General features: G+C 50.7%; 1 protein-coding gene across 1 annotated transcript in view; it reads right to left on the bottom strand.

The window, feature by feature from the left end:
- The window catches only part of BTBD2 (BTB domain containing 2), a 29701-nt gene extending 19612 nt beyond the window's left edge, over nt 1–10089 (bottom strand). The window contains exons 1-2 of the mRNA XM_064734548.1: nt 9473–10089; nt 1827–1946 (exon numbers count right to left, since the gene is read on the bottom strand). Coding sequence (XP_064590618.1) covers nt 1827–1946; nt 9473–10059 — 707 coding nt within the window. The 5' untranslated portion in view covers nt 10060–10089. The remainder of the gene's footprint in view (nt 1–1826; nt 1947–9472) is intronic.
- Nucleotides 10090–14987: the final 4898 nt, after the last annotated feature.

Below are 14987 nucleotides of genomic sequence, written 5' to 3' on the forward strand. Positions count from 1 at the left end.
GATTAAAAGAACACAGTGGCTCTAAAACCAATTATTTGTTTACTTCAGTGACTGTGTCAGTATTTCTGTTTACCACAGTGTGTGCTAAGAGAGACAACAAGAGTGAAAAAACTGTGAAAAAAACCAGTATCCATTTAAAAGAACATTTAGACTGTAAACCCAGACAATCAGATATGTTCTTATCTTTGGGTTAACATAATAATAATAATAATAATAATAATAATAATAATAATAATAATAATAATAATAATAATAATAATAATAATAATAATAATAATAATAATCTTACACAATTACAGCAAACCTGTTAAAGGTCACAAGCCCACAAATTCCATCACAATCCAGCATCCAGATGGGACCTTCTGCAGAACATTCAGGATGGGCACTTGGTCCCTGGATAAGCTCCTGATCCTACAGCATTAAATCATGGCTTGGACCAAGTCCAGAGACACATGTAAGGATCAGCTGCCATTCCAGATCAGTGTTTGGAGGGACTGGTTTTACTCCAGGAACTCACACCACATACTTGGTCAGCTCTCTCCTGGAAAGCAGCACCCAAACTTCCTCTGGTACAAGGTCTGAGCATTTTAAAAGCAATTTAAAAATTCATTTCTAGATTGAAGCACCCAAGATGTCACTGGAGCATGGGCACAGCTCAGAAGCACTGAGGTAATCCACCAATGACTTCTTCCATAAAAAAAAGTCAATATTTCTGTTAAAATCCACCTAAACTTTTGTCTTTTGAGATGATGGGTTCTCTTGTGAAATCGCTGTTTAATCAAGTGCTGAAATCTCAGTACTGGCAGGGAAAAGTCAGGATTTTTGCCTCTAAATCACTGGATATTTGGGCCTCACAAATATCTAGTGAATCTGTGAATTTGATTTAAAGATAGTTACAAGCTCTGCACTCCAGAGAGATCCACGTGGCTGACAGGCACACACCAATTAGAGGGATTCCCCACGTGCTGGTGTCTGCTTTAAACTGAGCCAAAGGGGAAGGGGCTCGGGGCTCCCAATTATTTCTGGCCTTTCATTCTAGCCCAGATCAATTTTAAAACATTCCAAGACAGCACAGGCACGACCAAAGCACTTTCTGAAGGCAAAGCAAAAAGTGTGCCAGAGCTATATATAGTGGCTGCTCCCAGTAGGAAGCGAGTGGGGAACATGTCAAGAGCACAGGACTGGAAACCCCTGGAAGGAGGTTACAGAAATCCTACAGAAACAGGACAATGATTCCCAGCATCCATCCAGGATTGCTGCTGGATGTTGTACAGCACCAGCCAAGCTTAAAGGAATTGGTGAATAGGATGTTACAGCCCCTTCTTCCTCCTCCTCCAGCACACAGACTTGCAACACACACTGAAAATGTAAATTCAAACCCAGCTCTCCAAAAGAGGGATAAAACCCACACAAAGGCTGATACCACATGGAATGGCTGAGATTTATTACACACCCCTGCTTACCTGTTACAACTTGCTCACGACCTAAACAAGCTCCAAGTGTTTGCAACTCACAGAGCTTTCAAAAGATCCCTTTTCCCCTCTTCTCTCAAAGAGCATTAGGATGAAACCAAACCAATGAGTGAGTAAGAAGCTATAACACAATCAATGGCCAATATTATATATATTTATATATTTTTAAAATGTAGCTACAGTAGACTTTTACCCAAGAAAACAGGGATTTAACATCAGCATTTAAATACCATTGAACAGGCATTTCATTTTGGAAATTAACAATAATCTCCATTCTACAAATACTTCCCTGCTTTCATTAAAACCAATTTTTTGCCAGACTAAATCTGTGCATCCCAGTCATCCTGTGCTTACTTGAGCAGAGCCAGGAAGGCAGCAGGCTCCACGTCAGGCAGCTCAATCTCAGTGGAGGTTGTGGCCATGCCACCATTGAACATGGCATCGAAGACAGCGCTGCCCACGGCCAGCACGAACCTAACGTGGAGAAAAAACCAAACATGCAAATAAAACCTTATGTGAAATCATAGTTATAGTCCAAAAAAAATCCCAGGCTGGTTGCTTAGCCCTAAATCCACCCTCAGGGAAGGCAAATCGTTTGTGGAGTTAAAGCAAAAGTGTTTTGCAAGAGCAGGGAGGGTCAGGATTGCAGCTCCTTAACTGCAAAGCACCAAAGCTGCAAGAACTTCCCTCTGAGCCCTGTCCTGGCACACAGAACAGGAATGGTTCCCCACAGGCCACATTTTGGGAATTATGGAATAGAACACACAGGCTTTGTAAAGGCCCTGTAGGAGCCTATGTATAACCTGTTAAAAATGAGTATTTTATGATTGGTTTGTCACAAATATTAAAATGAATATTATATGTGTTGTGTTAGAAAGTAATGCTGTATTAATTCTCTTAAGTAGTGTGTTAGATATAGTTTTGGGTTTAAAAAAATGTTAAAATAGAAACTATGCTATGTAAGATACATGCACTGAGATAGCAGCTACAAGACACCTACATCTTTCAGAGAACAAGAATTTATTGCTCTTTTATCAGAAGAAATTAACTTCTTCCCACCTCAAAGGTGTTGTTAAGACTCAGAAGAAGCTAATGATGACCAGACAGAATCCTGTGTTTGAATGGAATTTGTGCATCATGTATGAAGTGTATGAATATGCAACAGGTTACTGTTTTTAAGGGTTAATCCTCTGTTAACTGTGTCCTTTTTCAGGCTCGTGCTGCCCAGAAAAAGGTACCTGCACATCTGCAACTCTTTGTCTCTATTGTCTCCTAATTCAAATTGTCCAAATTATTATTATTATTACTACTCTAATTGTATTACTATTTTTATAACAGTTTTATTACTATTAAACTTTTAAAACTTTAAAAACAAGTGATTAGCATTTTTCACATAATCCCAACGTTGAGAAGCAAAGAAACAGCAAAGTGAAGGAGTTCAAGCTCTTCCAGCAAACAGAGCCCAAGTCTTGCTGCAACTCCCCACAGCCACCTATTGGAAACACTTCTGGAAAACTGCACACTACCCACAGGCACACACCTCTGGTGATGGCAGAGCAAGATCCCAAAACACAGAACTGCACCAGGAGCTGCAGATCCCAAGCCCTGGCACAGGAGCTGCCCTTCCCATGTGGCTGAGAGCTTCCATGGATAACCTGCTCTGGGCTCAGGCAAACCAGCACAGAGAGGTGCACACAAACCTCAGCACTGCTGGGAGCTTACATGGCACACAGAAGGATGTTCTGAAAGCAGGAACTTAAAACAGGTTTGATACCAAAAATTATGTCCCAGCACCCCCATGCAAACAAGATGATCCTCCCCCAACAGACATCTCCTGTTTTAGGAGGAAGCTCAGGCCTGGGCTGCTGAGGGGTCTGTGTATATGTAAGCTGCTGTACCTGCCTCAGGACTTAAAAAGCCATTTTGAAAACTTTCTTGTTCAAAAATACAGAAATGAGCTTTTGCCATGAAGGATTCGTGTGCCTGCCACCATGCAGCTCCCTGAAGTTAAACTGAAGGTCACAGCTCAGCACAGAAGGGAAGCAGAGCAGCCCAGGCTGCAGGAGATGACTGCAACCACTTCTCTACCAACTAGGAAAAGGAAAAAGCTGGAATATTGCAGGTTCTTGCTGCAGGGGTTTGATGCACACTTCCAGAGAAGCAGCAAGAACTGCAGGCAGAAATTCAGAGAAGACAGCAGGCATGGGGCAGAAACCTCCAGCACTACGGGGGAATTTCAGTCAGATTTCACAGGAAATGACCTTTTAAAAGCAGGAAATTTCCATTTAAACAATGTTTTCATTTTCTCCCTTTTCCCTCCCCTCCCATCCAGAGGAGGTTTCCCAGGGATACAAAGCAGTGAAGCTCCATGGATGAGCCAGGCTCATTTGCTGTGACGGAGTTTGGCTGACGAGCTGGCTCATTGTTCCTGATGGGCTCAGGGAGCTCGGGACAAACCACAGTGGTTACAAAAAAGTACACACATGCATATTTCTGTCAAACCATTCTCAAGAAAAATGTCAAGAAAAATAAAAACCTTCCTCACAATACCAGAATTGCCAGATGAAACAAAAATCCTTGTTCCTCCAAAAGCAGCGATGGTGGCAAAACAATTGCCGGCTTTGTTTGATACCAAAAATTAACATATATTAATTGCACTCTCAAATTTTCATTCTCACAGCCAGCACAGTACAGGTCCTCAATGAGCAAGAGCTTTCAGAAGCTATTTGAAAAGGGCATTCATTAAAAAAAACCCTCAAATGTTTGCTTCCATTTCAGTCGGGAACAAATCAGTCAGATTTTGTAAACTGCTGAGCCCTAATAGGATCCCAGGAGGTGCCAGAGAAACCCAGGACTCCACATTTGAAGTTCTCTTAAAGCACTAAGAGAACATAATTAACATAAGAAAATCCCTTTCTCTCTCCAGTGTTTTCTTAAGCTGCTCTAAAAGGAAAAGCAGGGATGCTCACCACTCCTCCCACACCATCCACCAGCTTCCCCCAGCCACGCAGGTCTGCAGGAGGAAGAGATGGGATTTGTTTCAGATGGGAAAATCCAACAGAGAAGTTATTTTTAAACACTTTTGTGGCCAAAACAGAGTGGACTACTGAAAGGAGGCAGAGAAATAAGCAGAAATAGAACTAAAGAATTAAGAAAGCAACACCTGATTTCTCCTCATTCCCTCTGCACCAGGAAGAGCCAAAGTAAACTGACTGTCAGTGGTGAGAGTCACAGGAACTTCCTTGAGGTTAAATTGTCTTCAGAAGGATCCAAAGCTGACTACAGGCTGTGGAGGGCCTGCAAGAAAATGTCTTTCCTTCTGCTGTTTTGTTTCCTGACACAACTTTCACTGCTTCATGCTCACCTTGGCACCGCTTGTCACCTGGTTTCATCTGCACACCCACCAGCACTGCTCCCTTCCCAGGCACTCCAGTAACACCAATAACAAAAGAAACCACTCAAAACCCACAACTACCCCATGCTGCTGAACTGCTCCCTCCTCCATCTGCACAGAGAAACCTTAAAATATCTATTCCAGAAGAGCTGGCATAGGAACACAGCAACACAGGAGCTCAGAGACACCAGAGGTGATGGGAAGATGCTGATGATGATGGTGGGCTCAATGAGCCTTGCTTGGTCTTATCCTATGCAAGCTGTTCCAGCTCCAGAGCTCAGTCCCCAAGGGCACTGGGTGCCAGAAGCCAGCTCGCTCTCAGACCAAGGCCGCGGGTCAGCCCCTAGCAAGCAGGGAATATTCAGTTCTTAGTGATCAGGCAGCTCTTGTGATTTCAGCTTTGCTTGCTAGGTAGCTTTTCCCTTGGCCTAAGGCTCCAGCAGAGGGTAGAGAGAGGAGAAGCAGAAGACGCTGGCTGTTCCACGAGTATGGCTTTATTGGAGGGTCCGTGAAGGGTCTCAGCTCTTCTTCTTCCGAGTTAGCAGGGGTACAGTGTGCTACTTTTATACCCTTGGCCTGGATCCAATCCTGACCAATGGCAAAGGTGTTAGAGTGACCATAAGTGACCAATGGTAGGGTTTAACACAATATTGCCTTGCATGGCTATAGGGATAAGGTACAAGGTGGATGTCCCTGGAGACAGGAAACTGCTTTGCCGCTGTGTCAGCATTCTGTTCTCCAAGGGGCCCTGGCTAAACCTGAGGGGTTTACTACAGTGGGCTGCCTGCAGAGGATGCAGACCCTGGTGAAAGGAGCAGGAGCCATGGGACACAGGATCTGTGAGTAACACATGCCCAAGACAAGACAGGATGGGCTCAGAAGAGACTCCTGGAAACAACAGCCAAATCCTACTCAGGCTGTCCCCGAGCTGTAGATCTCCCAGGCTGGAGCACACACAGGGCTGCATCCCCACAGCTTGCCCTGCTCACTCTCAGGCCCTGTTTTCTGGCCAATTAACAAGTTTAATTATGACACCCATGCAGTTCCTGGCTGATGAGGTTTAGCCATGTCTAATCCCATTGATACTGTGCTCAACAAAGCAGATCTGGAAAAAGACAAAAAACCCTTTCCCTCTTATTGCTGGGTCTAATCAATGTGCTGACCTTGGCCATGCTGGTGCCCTGGAGCTTTGAGGCAGCTGCTTGGCCTGGCCTTGGCATCAAAAAAAAATTTAAGGCCATTCCATCTTCTTCATGGCAGATTCAGCAGCAAGAGGGAATGAGCTGAAGGCTCAGAGACAGGGCCTGCTTCAAGGTAGGCAAGGAACTCCCACAGGGTCTGGAGTCTCCTCCAGGTGGGAAACACCTGATCTTCTCAGGGCTGCAGATACTTGGACAGGTGACCCTTCAGTTCACACCTTTTATCCTCAAACTGGGCTCTCACACACAAAATGAATGTTTGTTCTTAGCTGCTCTGTGAGGTTTTTTTTGTCTGTTTTCTGTGGCTTGATACGAACTGCTGAGCCAAAGAATCCCAGATTGGTTTGGGTGGAAGGGATCTTAAAGCCCATCCAGTGCCAGCCCTGCCATGGCAGGGACACCTCCCACTGTCCCAGGCTGCTCCCAGCCCTGCCCAGCCTGGCCTTGGGCACTGCCAGGGATCCAGGGGCAGCCCCAGCTGCTCTGGGCACCTGTGCCAGGGCCTGCCCACCCTGCCAGGAAAGAATCCCTTCCCAATACCTAATCTAAATCTCCCCTCCTTTCAGATTAGGGCCATTAACTGAATTTTCCAGGTGCACTCAGAAACACACCTGAACCTACAGCTCTGTCAGAAACCTCTTCTGGCACCAGTACCTGTGGACAACATCACCTGTGCTCACTGGGCACACCCCACTTCATCACCTCAACCTACAAACCCTCCACATTCCCCCAGCTCCATCCAGGAGAAGACAGACCAGGAATCACCTGCACCAACACTCCCAGCTGGCACAGGACTGTATCTCTTGGAATATTTGTGTTTCCCAATCTGCTGCCAAAGCCATTCCCAGCACACCATGAAGTCACATCGAGGATGCTGCAGAACCACTCCTCAAGGCACCACAAGGAGCTGTCCAAGAACCCAATTCAGGAGTTGCTCCTCCTGCAGCCATGCTTGCCTGGTCTAAAAATTTACACAATTAAACCAGACTGCAGAAATACTTACCTGGGAGCTGTGCACTATTGTGCCAGGGGTGGTTTAGATTGGATATTAGGGAAAATGTCTTTACAGAAAGCACTGGAATGGGCTGCTCAGAGTGGGGTGGAGTTACCATCCCTGAAGTGCTCAAAAAACACGGATGTGGCACTTGGGGACATGGTTTAGTGGTGAATGTGGTGGTGCTGGGCTGAGGATTGGATTTGATGATCTTAAAGGTGTTTTCCAGCATTAATAACTCCATGAGTTTATGATTTCAGACATCTGACAAAGCACCAGCACCTGCCCTGGTCACTGAAACAAAACAGCACCTCTCCAACTGAACCCATGGCTGCTTTGCAACTCAATTCCAACCCAAAGTATCTTCTGCTGTTGAGCTGCTGTGGGAAAACTGAGCACAGAAGGGGTCTGGGTGGTTTTATTTTAGGCTCTCTTATTTCTGAAATAACCACAGTACTTCATAAATCACCAGGATATCCCAGATGTAACATCACACGGACAAGTTTTACTAAAATCTCTAGAACCCTGAGGTGGGATGTCACACCATGACACACTCCATTCTATCTTTACCACCCAGAGCACCAGATGAATTTCATAGCAATTAAGCAGCATCTCACTTTGGGGACAATTTTTTTTTTTTTTAAATCTTCATTTATTTTCCATTTATTTCTGGGCTGAACATCACCTGTCCCCACCCAGCAAGCCTAGTTCTCAGGACAGGAGCAAGCTTACCCAAATACTAATTAAGCTTCAAATTATAAGAGAGCAAAGCTGACACTCTAAAACCAGCCTAGAACAAGTGTGGTTTGTTCTTAAAGTGAGAGAAAAGGGGGAAATCTGAAGGGGGAACTTCCAGTAACATGAGCACTTAGGAGAAAAGCAATAGTTTGAAAGTGTTTGGAGTGAGGCTCCCTTTGCCAAGCACCACTTCCAGGTACAACAAGAAACCAATTAAAGTTGGTTCCATCTCTGAGCTCTTCCTTGGGAGGAAGAGGGTGGCACACACGGATTCACTGGAGCTCCCCCAAGGAACCAGCTGAATGTCAATCAGCCACATCAGATCTGCATCACCCAGGTGGAGGCGATTCCCAGCTCCACAATTCCCAGCTCCTCTGAGCTGCAAATTCTTAAATGGCAGCTCAGCCCTAAGCATTAACCACTACAGGTTATTCAGGCCCAGGTGTCATTCCCAACACAGCTCTTCATGGTAGTGGATTAACCCCCAAAACACAGGGCTTCAGAAAAGATTCAATAAAGGTCATTTTAAAATTAAAATGTTCCACCTGAAATTTGGGGTCTCAAATCATTGTTCCTTCATTTCCATCCCCAATGCTCTCAGGATTTTGGTGATCTCTGTCAGCAGGGATCAGGCAGATGAGGGAGACTATTTCTCCCCTCCTCTGCTTCCCACCAAACCAAGGGTTACTTCCAAGTGACACCCAGGGATGTGGGGTTGTCCCACTCACTCCATCCCTCTGGATAAAACACTCTCACCCAAACCCTGAATGTATCCTGAGCTGGTGGCACTGAGGAAAGGCACAACACTGTCCCAAGGCTGGAAGAGATCAGGGGCAGCACTGCCTGACCTCAGTGGGGGTTCCATGCTCAGGACGTGTCCCTGAGCAGGGGGTGAAATGTGGGGGGCAGTTCTGTGAGCCCCTTTTCTCTCCTCACAGGCAGGTGCAGCAGCCCAAACCCCGCACCCTGTACCCCACTCGATGGCACATCACCCCCCGAGGCTGCAGGAGAACCCACAGCGTTCCCAGGGCCATGGCAGAGGGGCAGTCTGGGGATGAGGGGCCATCCCCGATGGAGAGCAAAGGGATCATCCCTGAAGAGGATGGAGGGTCATCCCTGAGGAACTGTTCTGAGAATAAGGAGACATTCCCTGAGGAGCAGTTTTGGGGAGAAGGGGGCAGTTCTCTGAGGAGAAACACAAGGGAGCAAAAGGAGCAATCACTGAGAAGCAGTTCTGGGGGATAAGGGAGTGATTCCCTGAGGAACAACATAGAGGGGTGAGGAGAGCAATCTCTGATGGGAAGTGAGGGGGAAAAAGATGCAATTCCTGAAGGGAATATGTGAGCAATTCCCTCAGGGAATAACGGGGGGCGGGGGAAAGGGGGAGACGAGCCATCCTCGAAGGGTAATTAGGGGGTTGAGAGGGTGATCCCTGACAGGAGGAGGAGCGATGCCTGAGGGGCACTTTTGTCAAATATAAACGAGCGATTCCCTTTATCAGTGTGGGGAGAATGAGGGGATGCCCCCAGGCCCATCGAGCCGGCCCCCACGACCCTGCCGAGGCCCGGGACCCGCGGCCACCCCGCAGGGCCATAGGGCTGGGTACCCCCACACCCCTCATCCCTCCCGCATTCCCGGATCCCCACGCGTGGGACCCCCGCGCCCCCCGCCCCACCTGTGCGCCGGGATGCGCTGGGAGCCGCGGCCCTTCCCCACCAGGAAGTGCACGTCGCTGAGCACCTCGTTGTTGAAGAGGAACGCGAACCGCTCCTGCACCGTCGGCTTCGTCGCCTGCCAGTTGTACACCGGCTCCCGCTGCAGCGCCCCGCCAGGACCGCCCGCCCCGCCGGCTGCCCCCGCCGCCCCCGCCGCCGCCGGGCCCCCCGCGCCGCCGCTGGCCGCCGGCGGGTTGGCGGCGCCGCTCTGGTTGTAGGTGAGGCCGGGCGGCGAGGCGGGCGCGCCGTTGGTGCAGGCGGCGGCCGCGGCCCCGTTGCCCGGCGGGGGCGGCGGCGGCTGCGGGCAGGAGGAGGAGAGGCCGCCGGGGCCGCCGCTCCCTCCGGCCGCCATCTTGTGCGGCGGGGCCGCGGGGGCGGGCGGCGCGGGGCGGCGCTGCAGCAGCACCAGCACCAGCAGCGGCGGGCGGGACACGGCGGCAGGCGGGACGGGGACGGGGGCGAGGGCCGCGGAGATGTCGGCGGTAGCGTCGATGGCGGTGGCGTCGATGGCGGTGCGGATGCAGAGCGCCGGGCAGCAGCGGCGCATGGGGCGGGCGCCGCCGCCGGCCGGGCACGGGGGAGCGGCGGAGGCGGCGGCGGGGCGGGGAGAGGGCGTGGGGCGGCGGGCGGGGCCGGCACGGAGGGGGAGGATGGAGGGCGATGCGAGGGGGAGTGAGGGGGTGATACCTGAGGGGATGATACCTGAGGGGATAATCCCTGAGGGGGCGATCCTTGAGGAGGATGAGGGTCCATCCCTGAGGAACACTTTTAGAGATGAGGGGGCGATCCCTGAGGGATCTTTTGAGGGTAACGGGGCATTTCCCTGACGAGCAGCAGAGGGGAGCAATCCCTGAAGGGCACTTTTGGGCAAGAGGGGATGAGACCCTGAGGAGCCAGTGTGGATGAATGAGAAAGGCCGTTTTGATGGGCGATCCCTGGAGACAGTTTGGGGGATGAGGGGACGATCCCTTAGGGAGAGTAAAGGGATGATCCCTGAAGGGCTGATCCCTGAAAAGGATGGGGACTATCCCTGAGGGGCAGTCTGGGGACAAAGGGGGCGACCCTTGGGGCAGTGAGGGTCAGTCCCTGAGGGATGGTCTGGGAATGAGGGGGTGATCCCTGAGGGGAATAAAGGGATGATCCATGAGGGAATAATCCCTGAAGATGATGAGGGGCCAAACATGAGGGACAGTTCTGAGGCTTGGAGCATTTCCCTGGGAGCTACATGGAGGGGGTGGCAAGAGGAGTAATCCTTGAGGGGCAGTTTTGGGGATGAGGGAGTGATCCCTGAGGGGAATAAAGGAATGATCCATGAAGGAGTAATCCCTGAAGATGATGAGGGGCCAAACCTGAGGGACAGTTTTAAGGAAAAGGGAGCATTTCCCTGAGGAGCAATGTGGAAGGGGCAGCAACAGGAGCAATCCTTGAGGGGCAGTTTTGGGGATGAGGGAGTGATCCCTGAGGAGGATGAGGGCACATCCTTGGGTGGAAGGAGGAGGAGCAGGGAAATGGGAGTGATTTCCCGAGGAGCAATGAGGAGGGCAGGGGGTGAGGGAAGCAATCCCTGAGGGACAGTTTTGAGGGATAAGGTTCCCTGAGGAACAGTGGGGGGGTGTGACAGAAGCAATCCCTGAGAACCAGTTTGGAGATAATGGCGATTCCCTGAGGAGCAGTGTGAGGGGGTCAAAGGGGAGCAATCTCTGAGGGGCAATTTTGAGGGATAAGGGGAGCATCCTGTGAAAGGGGTTATTCTGAGGAGGATGATGGAGCCCAGAGAGCAGTTTGTGAAGGGATGAGAAATGGGGGGGGCAATTCACAGAGAAGAGGTTGGGAGTTAAGGGGCTGAAGGGGGTCAGTGCTGGCGGTGAGGAGCCAGGGAGGTTTGGGCCTTGTGGAGGTGAAGGTGAATTGGGGGTTTTCCCTGCATGAGCTCACACACCAGCCATTCTTTTGCAGCAGACCTAGGCCTCCAACATCCCCAGGCCCCTGCTTCATGCCCAGCAATTCCTCACAATAATCAGAGTTACTGGCTGCTGCTGACACAGGCCTGGAGCCCTCCATTACCAGGCCCACCACAGGCATTACCCTGCACAAACCCAGGAGCCACAGCACCCTGATCCCTCACCTGGTCATGCCCTGCTGCTCCTGCTGGACCTGCTCAGCCACAAACCACTGGCCAGTGTTGTCCCCACTGATGGCATCTCCTCACCAGGCAGTGTGAGGTGGAGATGGTGCGGGGGCAGGAGGCGGCTGCAAAGCAGAAGATTAATTAAGAGGCTGTGCCACTGCCTCGCTGTGATCTCAGTAACTGAACCGTTAAAGTGATTTATTCTTTGCAGGGTAATTACATTCCCCCTCTCTCTGTTATCCATCCCCTGATCTGTGCTGCACACACACCCAGGCAGGAGCGGGCGTGTGGTCTGTGAGCCCGTGTGTCAGAGGGGAGATGGCCTGGCTGCCCCTTCTGCCTCCTGTGCCTTGGTGTTCCAGCTTCTGTGGCACACAGAGACGTGCTGTTTGTGTGGATTGTGTGCTGTTTGTGTGGATTTAACAATTCCAGACCCTCACACAGCTCTGCAATCTCCCCATGAGCCACTATGGCCGGACACAGCAGTGCTGCTACTCCACTGATTTTGACTGAGAGTCCAGCCTGGCTTTGTATTGTGTTATCAATACCCGTTTCTGCTGCATTCTGTGCTGTCATGTTCCTTGCTGCATTTTTAAAGGTGCATTTCACATGGACAAGTTTGGCAAACTCCTATGCAGAGCTCTTGTCCTAACAGTCCCAGTGCAGGCAGGAATGAGTAGGAGCCTTTAAAATCACAGAACCATAGAATCATTAATATAAGAAAATATTTTTAAGATCAAGTCCAGCATCACCCCCATGCTCACCACTAAGCCATGTCACCACATTTTTTTGAACACTTCCAGGGCTGGAAACACAGCATTTTCGAGTATCTATTTAGAGTATTTTTCAGAGGAACAATCCTTTTTCCTGTGAAATCTTTCATTTATTAATAATAACCAGGCATTCAATACAGCCGTACTTTCTCCTAAAACGCTGCATCCTTTCCTCTTTAGCACCATTTCCTCAGCGCATCACTCCCCCCTTCCTGGCCCAGCTGCTTGCACAGATTTCAGCGTCACGCTTTTCCCTCGGGGCCGTGCAGCCTGGCTCGCTGCTCAGGCCTGTCCTGCTTGCGGGTGCTCCTTTCGGGCCACAAACATTAGAGGGAGCTGGAGACCCGCAGTGCCCGGTGGATGGCTGCAGGCGGCTGGAGGCTGGCAGGAATGGCCGGCAGGCACGTCCCGAGCACCGGGGGCTCACCGGCTGTGCCATCCCACACGTATCCAGCTCCAGGAGTGCCACTGAGGGGTTTCTGCCCCGCCTGGGACGTGCAGGATCATCCAGCCCAGCCCATGGGCTGAAGTTTCTTCGACGCAGCATTCTCTGCTCCAAAATCTCAGCAAATTCATGCTCACAAACTGTGATGTGCCTGCCAGGGAGGACGGTGCTTCTCCATCAGTTGAGGAGGGGATTCTGCACCCGTTCCTGCCCTGCCTGGGAGGTGCAGGATCACACAGGCCAGCCCATGCTGGTTTTGGAGGCTGAGTTTCTTCAACACTGCTCCAAAATCCCAGCAAATTCATCCTCACAAACTGGTGTGCCTGCCAGGGAGGACGGTGCTTCTCCATCATCTGAGGAAGGGATTCCACATCCATTCCTGCCCTGCCTGGGAGGTGCAGGATCATCCAGCACAGCCCATGCTGCTGGTGGAGGATGAAGTTTCTTCATCAGATCATTCTCTGCTTCAAAATCCCAGCAAATTCATGCTCACAAACTGGTGTGCCTGCCAGGGAGGACGGTCTTCCATCAGTTGAGGAGGGATTCTGCACCCGTTCTGCCTGCTTGGGAGTGCAGGATCATCCAACCCAGCCCATGCTGGTGGTGGAGGCTGAGTTTCTTCAACACTGCTCCAAAATCCCAGCAAATTCATCCTCACAAACTGTGGTGTGCCTGCCAGGGAGGACGGTGCTTCTCCATCACCTGGGGAGGGGATTCCACACCCGTTCAATCTTCCAGCACCACCAGCTCTGTGCCATGCTCACCATGCCAGCCCTGCCACCCTGCATCTGACACATCCTGGTTGTTCAGCCCCTGGTAGAGTAAATCAGGGTGATTTGTGTTGTGGCAGGAGCCAGAGGCTTAACTCAGCACCAGTGTAAGGAAACACAGCCGTGGATCTCGGGGATAATGGATCTGTGTGGGACACTCATGTGGGATGGGACTGACAGGTTTGCTGCATGACCCAGCACCAACCCCACGGTGATCAGGGGTGTGTTAGACCAGAGGAATAAAAAGAGGAGTGTCATACAGGAGACTTTACCATCCCAAAAATAAACCTGGGAACAAACACTCCTATAAAAGGCCCGGTGTCATTATTTCTGGGTCTGGTAGCCAACAGATTCCTTCAGAGATCAGGCACTGGGCAAAGGCAGCGCTGTTTTAGCTGGGCCATTCACAGGGTGGGCAAAAGCCCCATCCCAGCAGTAATGCTGGGCAGGGAAATCACAGCTGGGGCTCAGCTGGTGGGATGAAGGCTGACCCCATCCAGGCCTGGACATGAAGGGTCTCACAAGGCTGCGAGCAGCTGGAATGAAACCAGTGGCACCAGAGTGCTCAGAGTTGGAGAGCAGAGAATATCTGGCCTTTCTTCACCTCATGGAGGCAGAAAAAGCATGTAGAATGTGTGCTCCAAGCAAAAGGCAGGCAGATGCAGCTCTCCCCTGGCTGAGCAGCTCACCTCAGAGGAGGCATTTAGGATGTAGGAAGCTCTGAGGAAGACTGCAGGGCAAAGACAGAGACATCCAGGTGTGAGCCAGAGGAGGGCAAAGTGGGACCTGCCAATCGCTGTGCCTTAGCACAAAACCCAGATCTAAACCTCCAGCCAGGTGAGAAGGTGACTCAGGAGGCCCAGGGGCCACTCCAGCCATGGGCACAGCTCTCCTGGGCTTTGGGAAAACCTGACCCTGCTCTGCTCCTGCTGACCAACCACAGCTCCCATTGTCTGTGCAATTCCACCCAGAGCTGTGGCAAAGCCAGACCTGCACCCCATGGCTCTCCAAAATTCACACTCCACCATCCAAAACCACAAACAAGGCTGACCAAGGCCTTCAGACAGTGGAGGAATCAGACATGCCATGCTGTGCCAGTGCCACCCAGGCTCCTGGTGCAGAGGGAGCAGCCACAGGAAACACAGGCAGGGCCAGAGCTGGGTGCTGGGCTCTGCACATCACTCACTCCCTGAGATGACCTCAGAGGGAGAACCTGCACACACCAGTCAAAACCACACCAAAATGGCACATCCTGTCAAAAACCACCCCAGATGGATGGTTTGAGTTGCCTGGATAGGAGACATGACTCTGCAAAATGCACAGGAGTTCTTTCTGTCTCTGCCCCATCCCAGAAAACAT

Source organism: Zonotrichia leucophrys, chromosome 28 (assembly GCF_028769735.1).
Source record: "Zonotrichia leucophrys gambelii isolate GWCS_2022_RI chromosome 28, RI_Zleu_2.0, whole genome shotgun sequence".
Classification (NCBI taxonomy): domain Eukaryota; kingdom Metazoa; phylum Chordata; class Aves; order Passeriformes; family Passerellidae; genus Zonotrichia; species Zonotrichia leucophrys.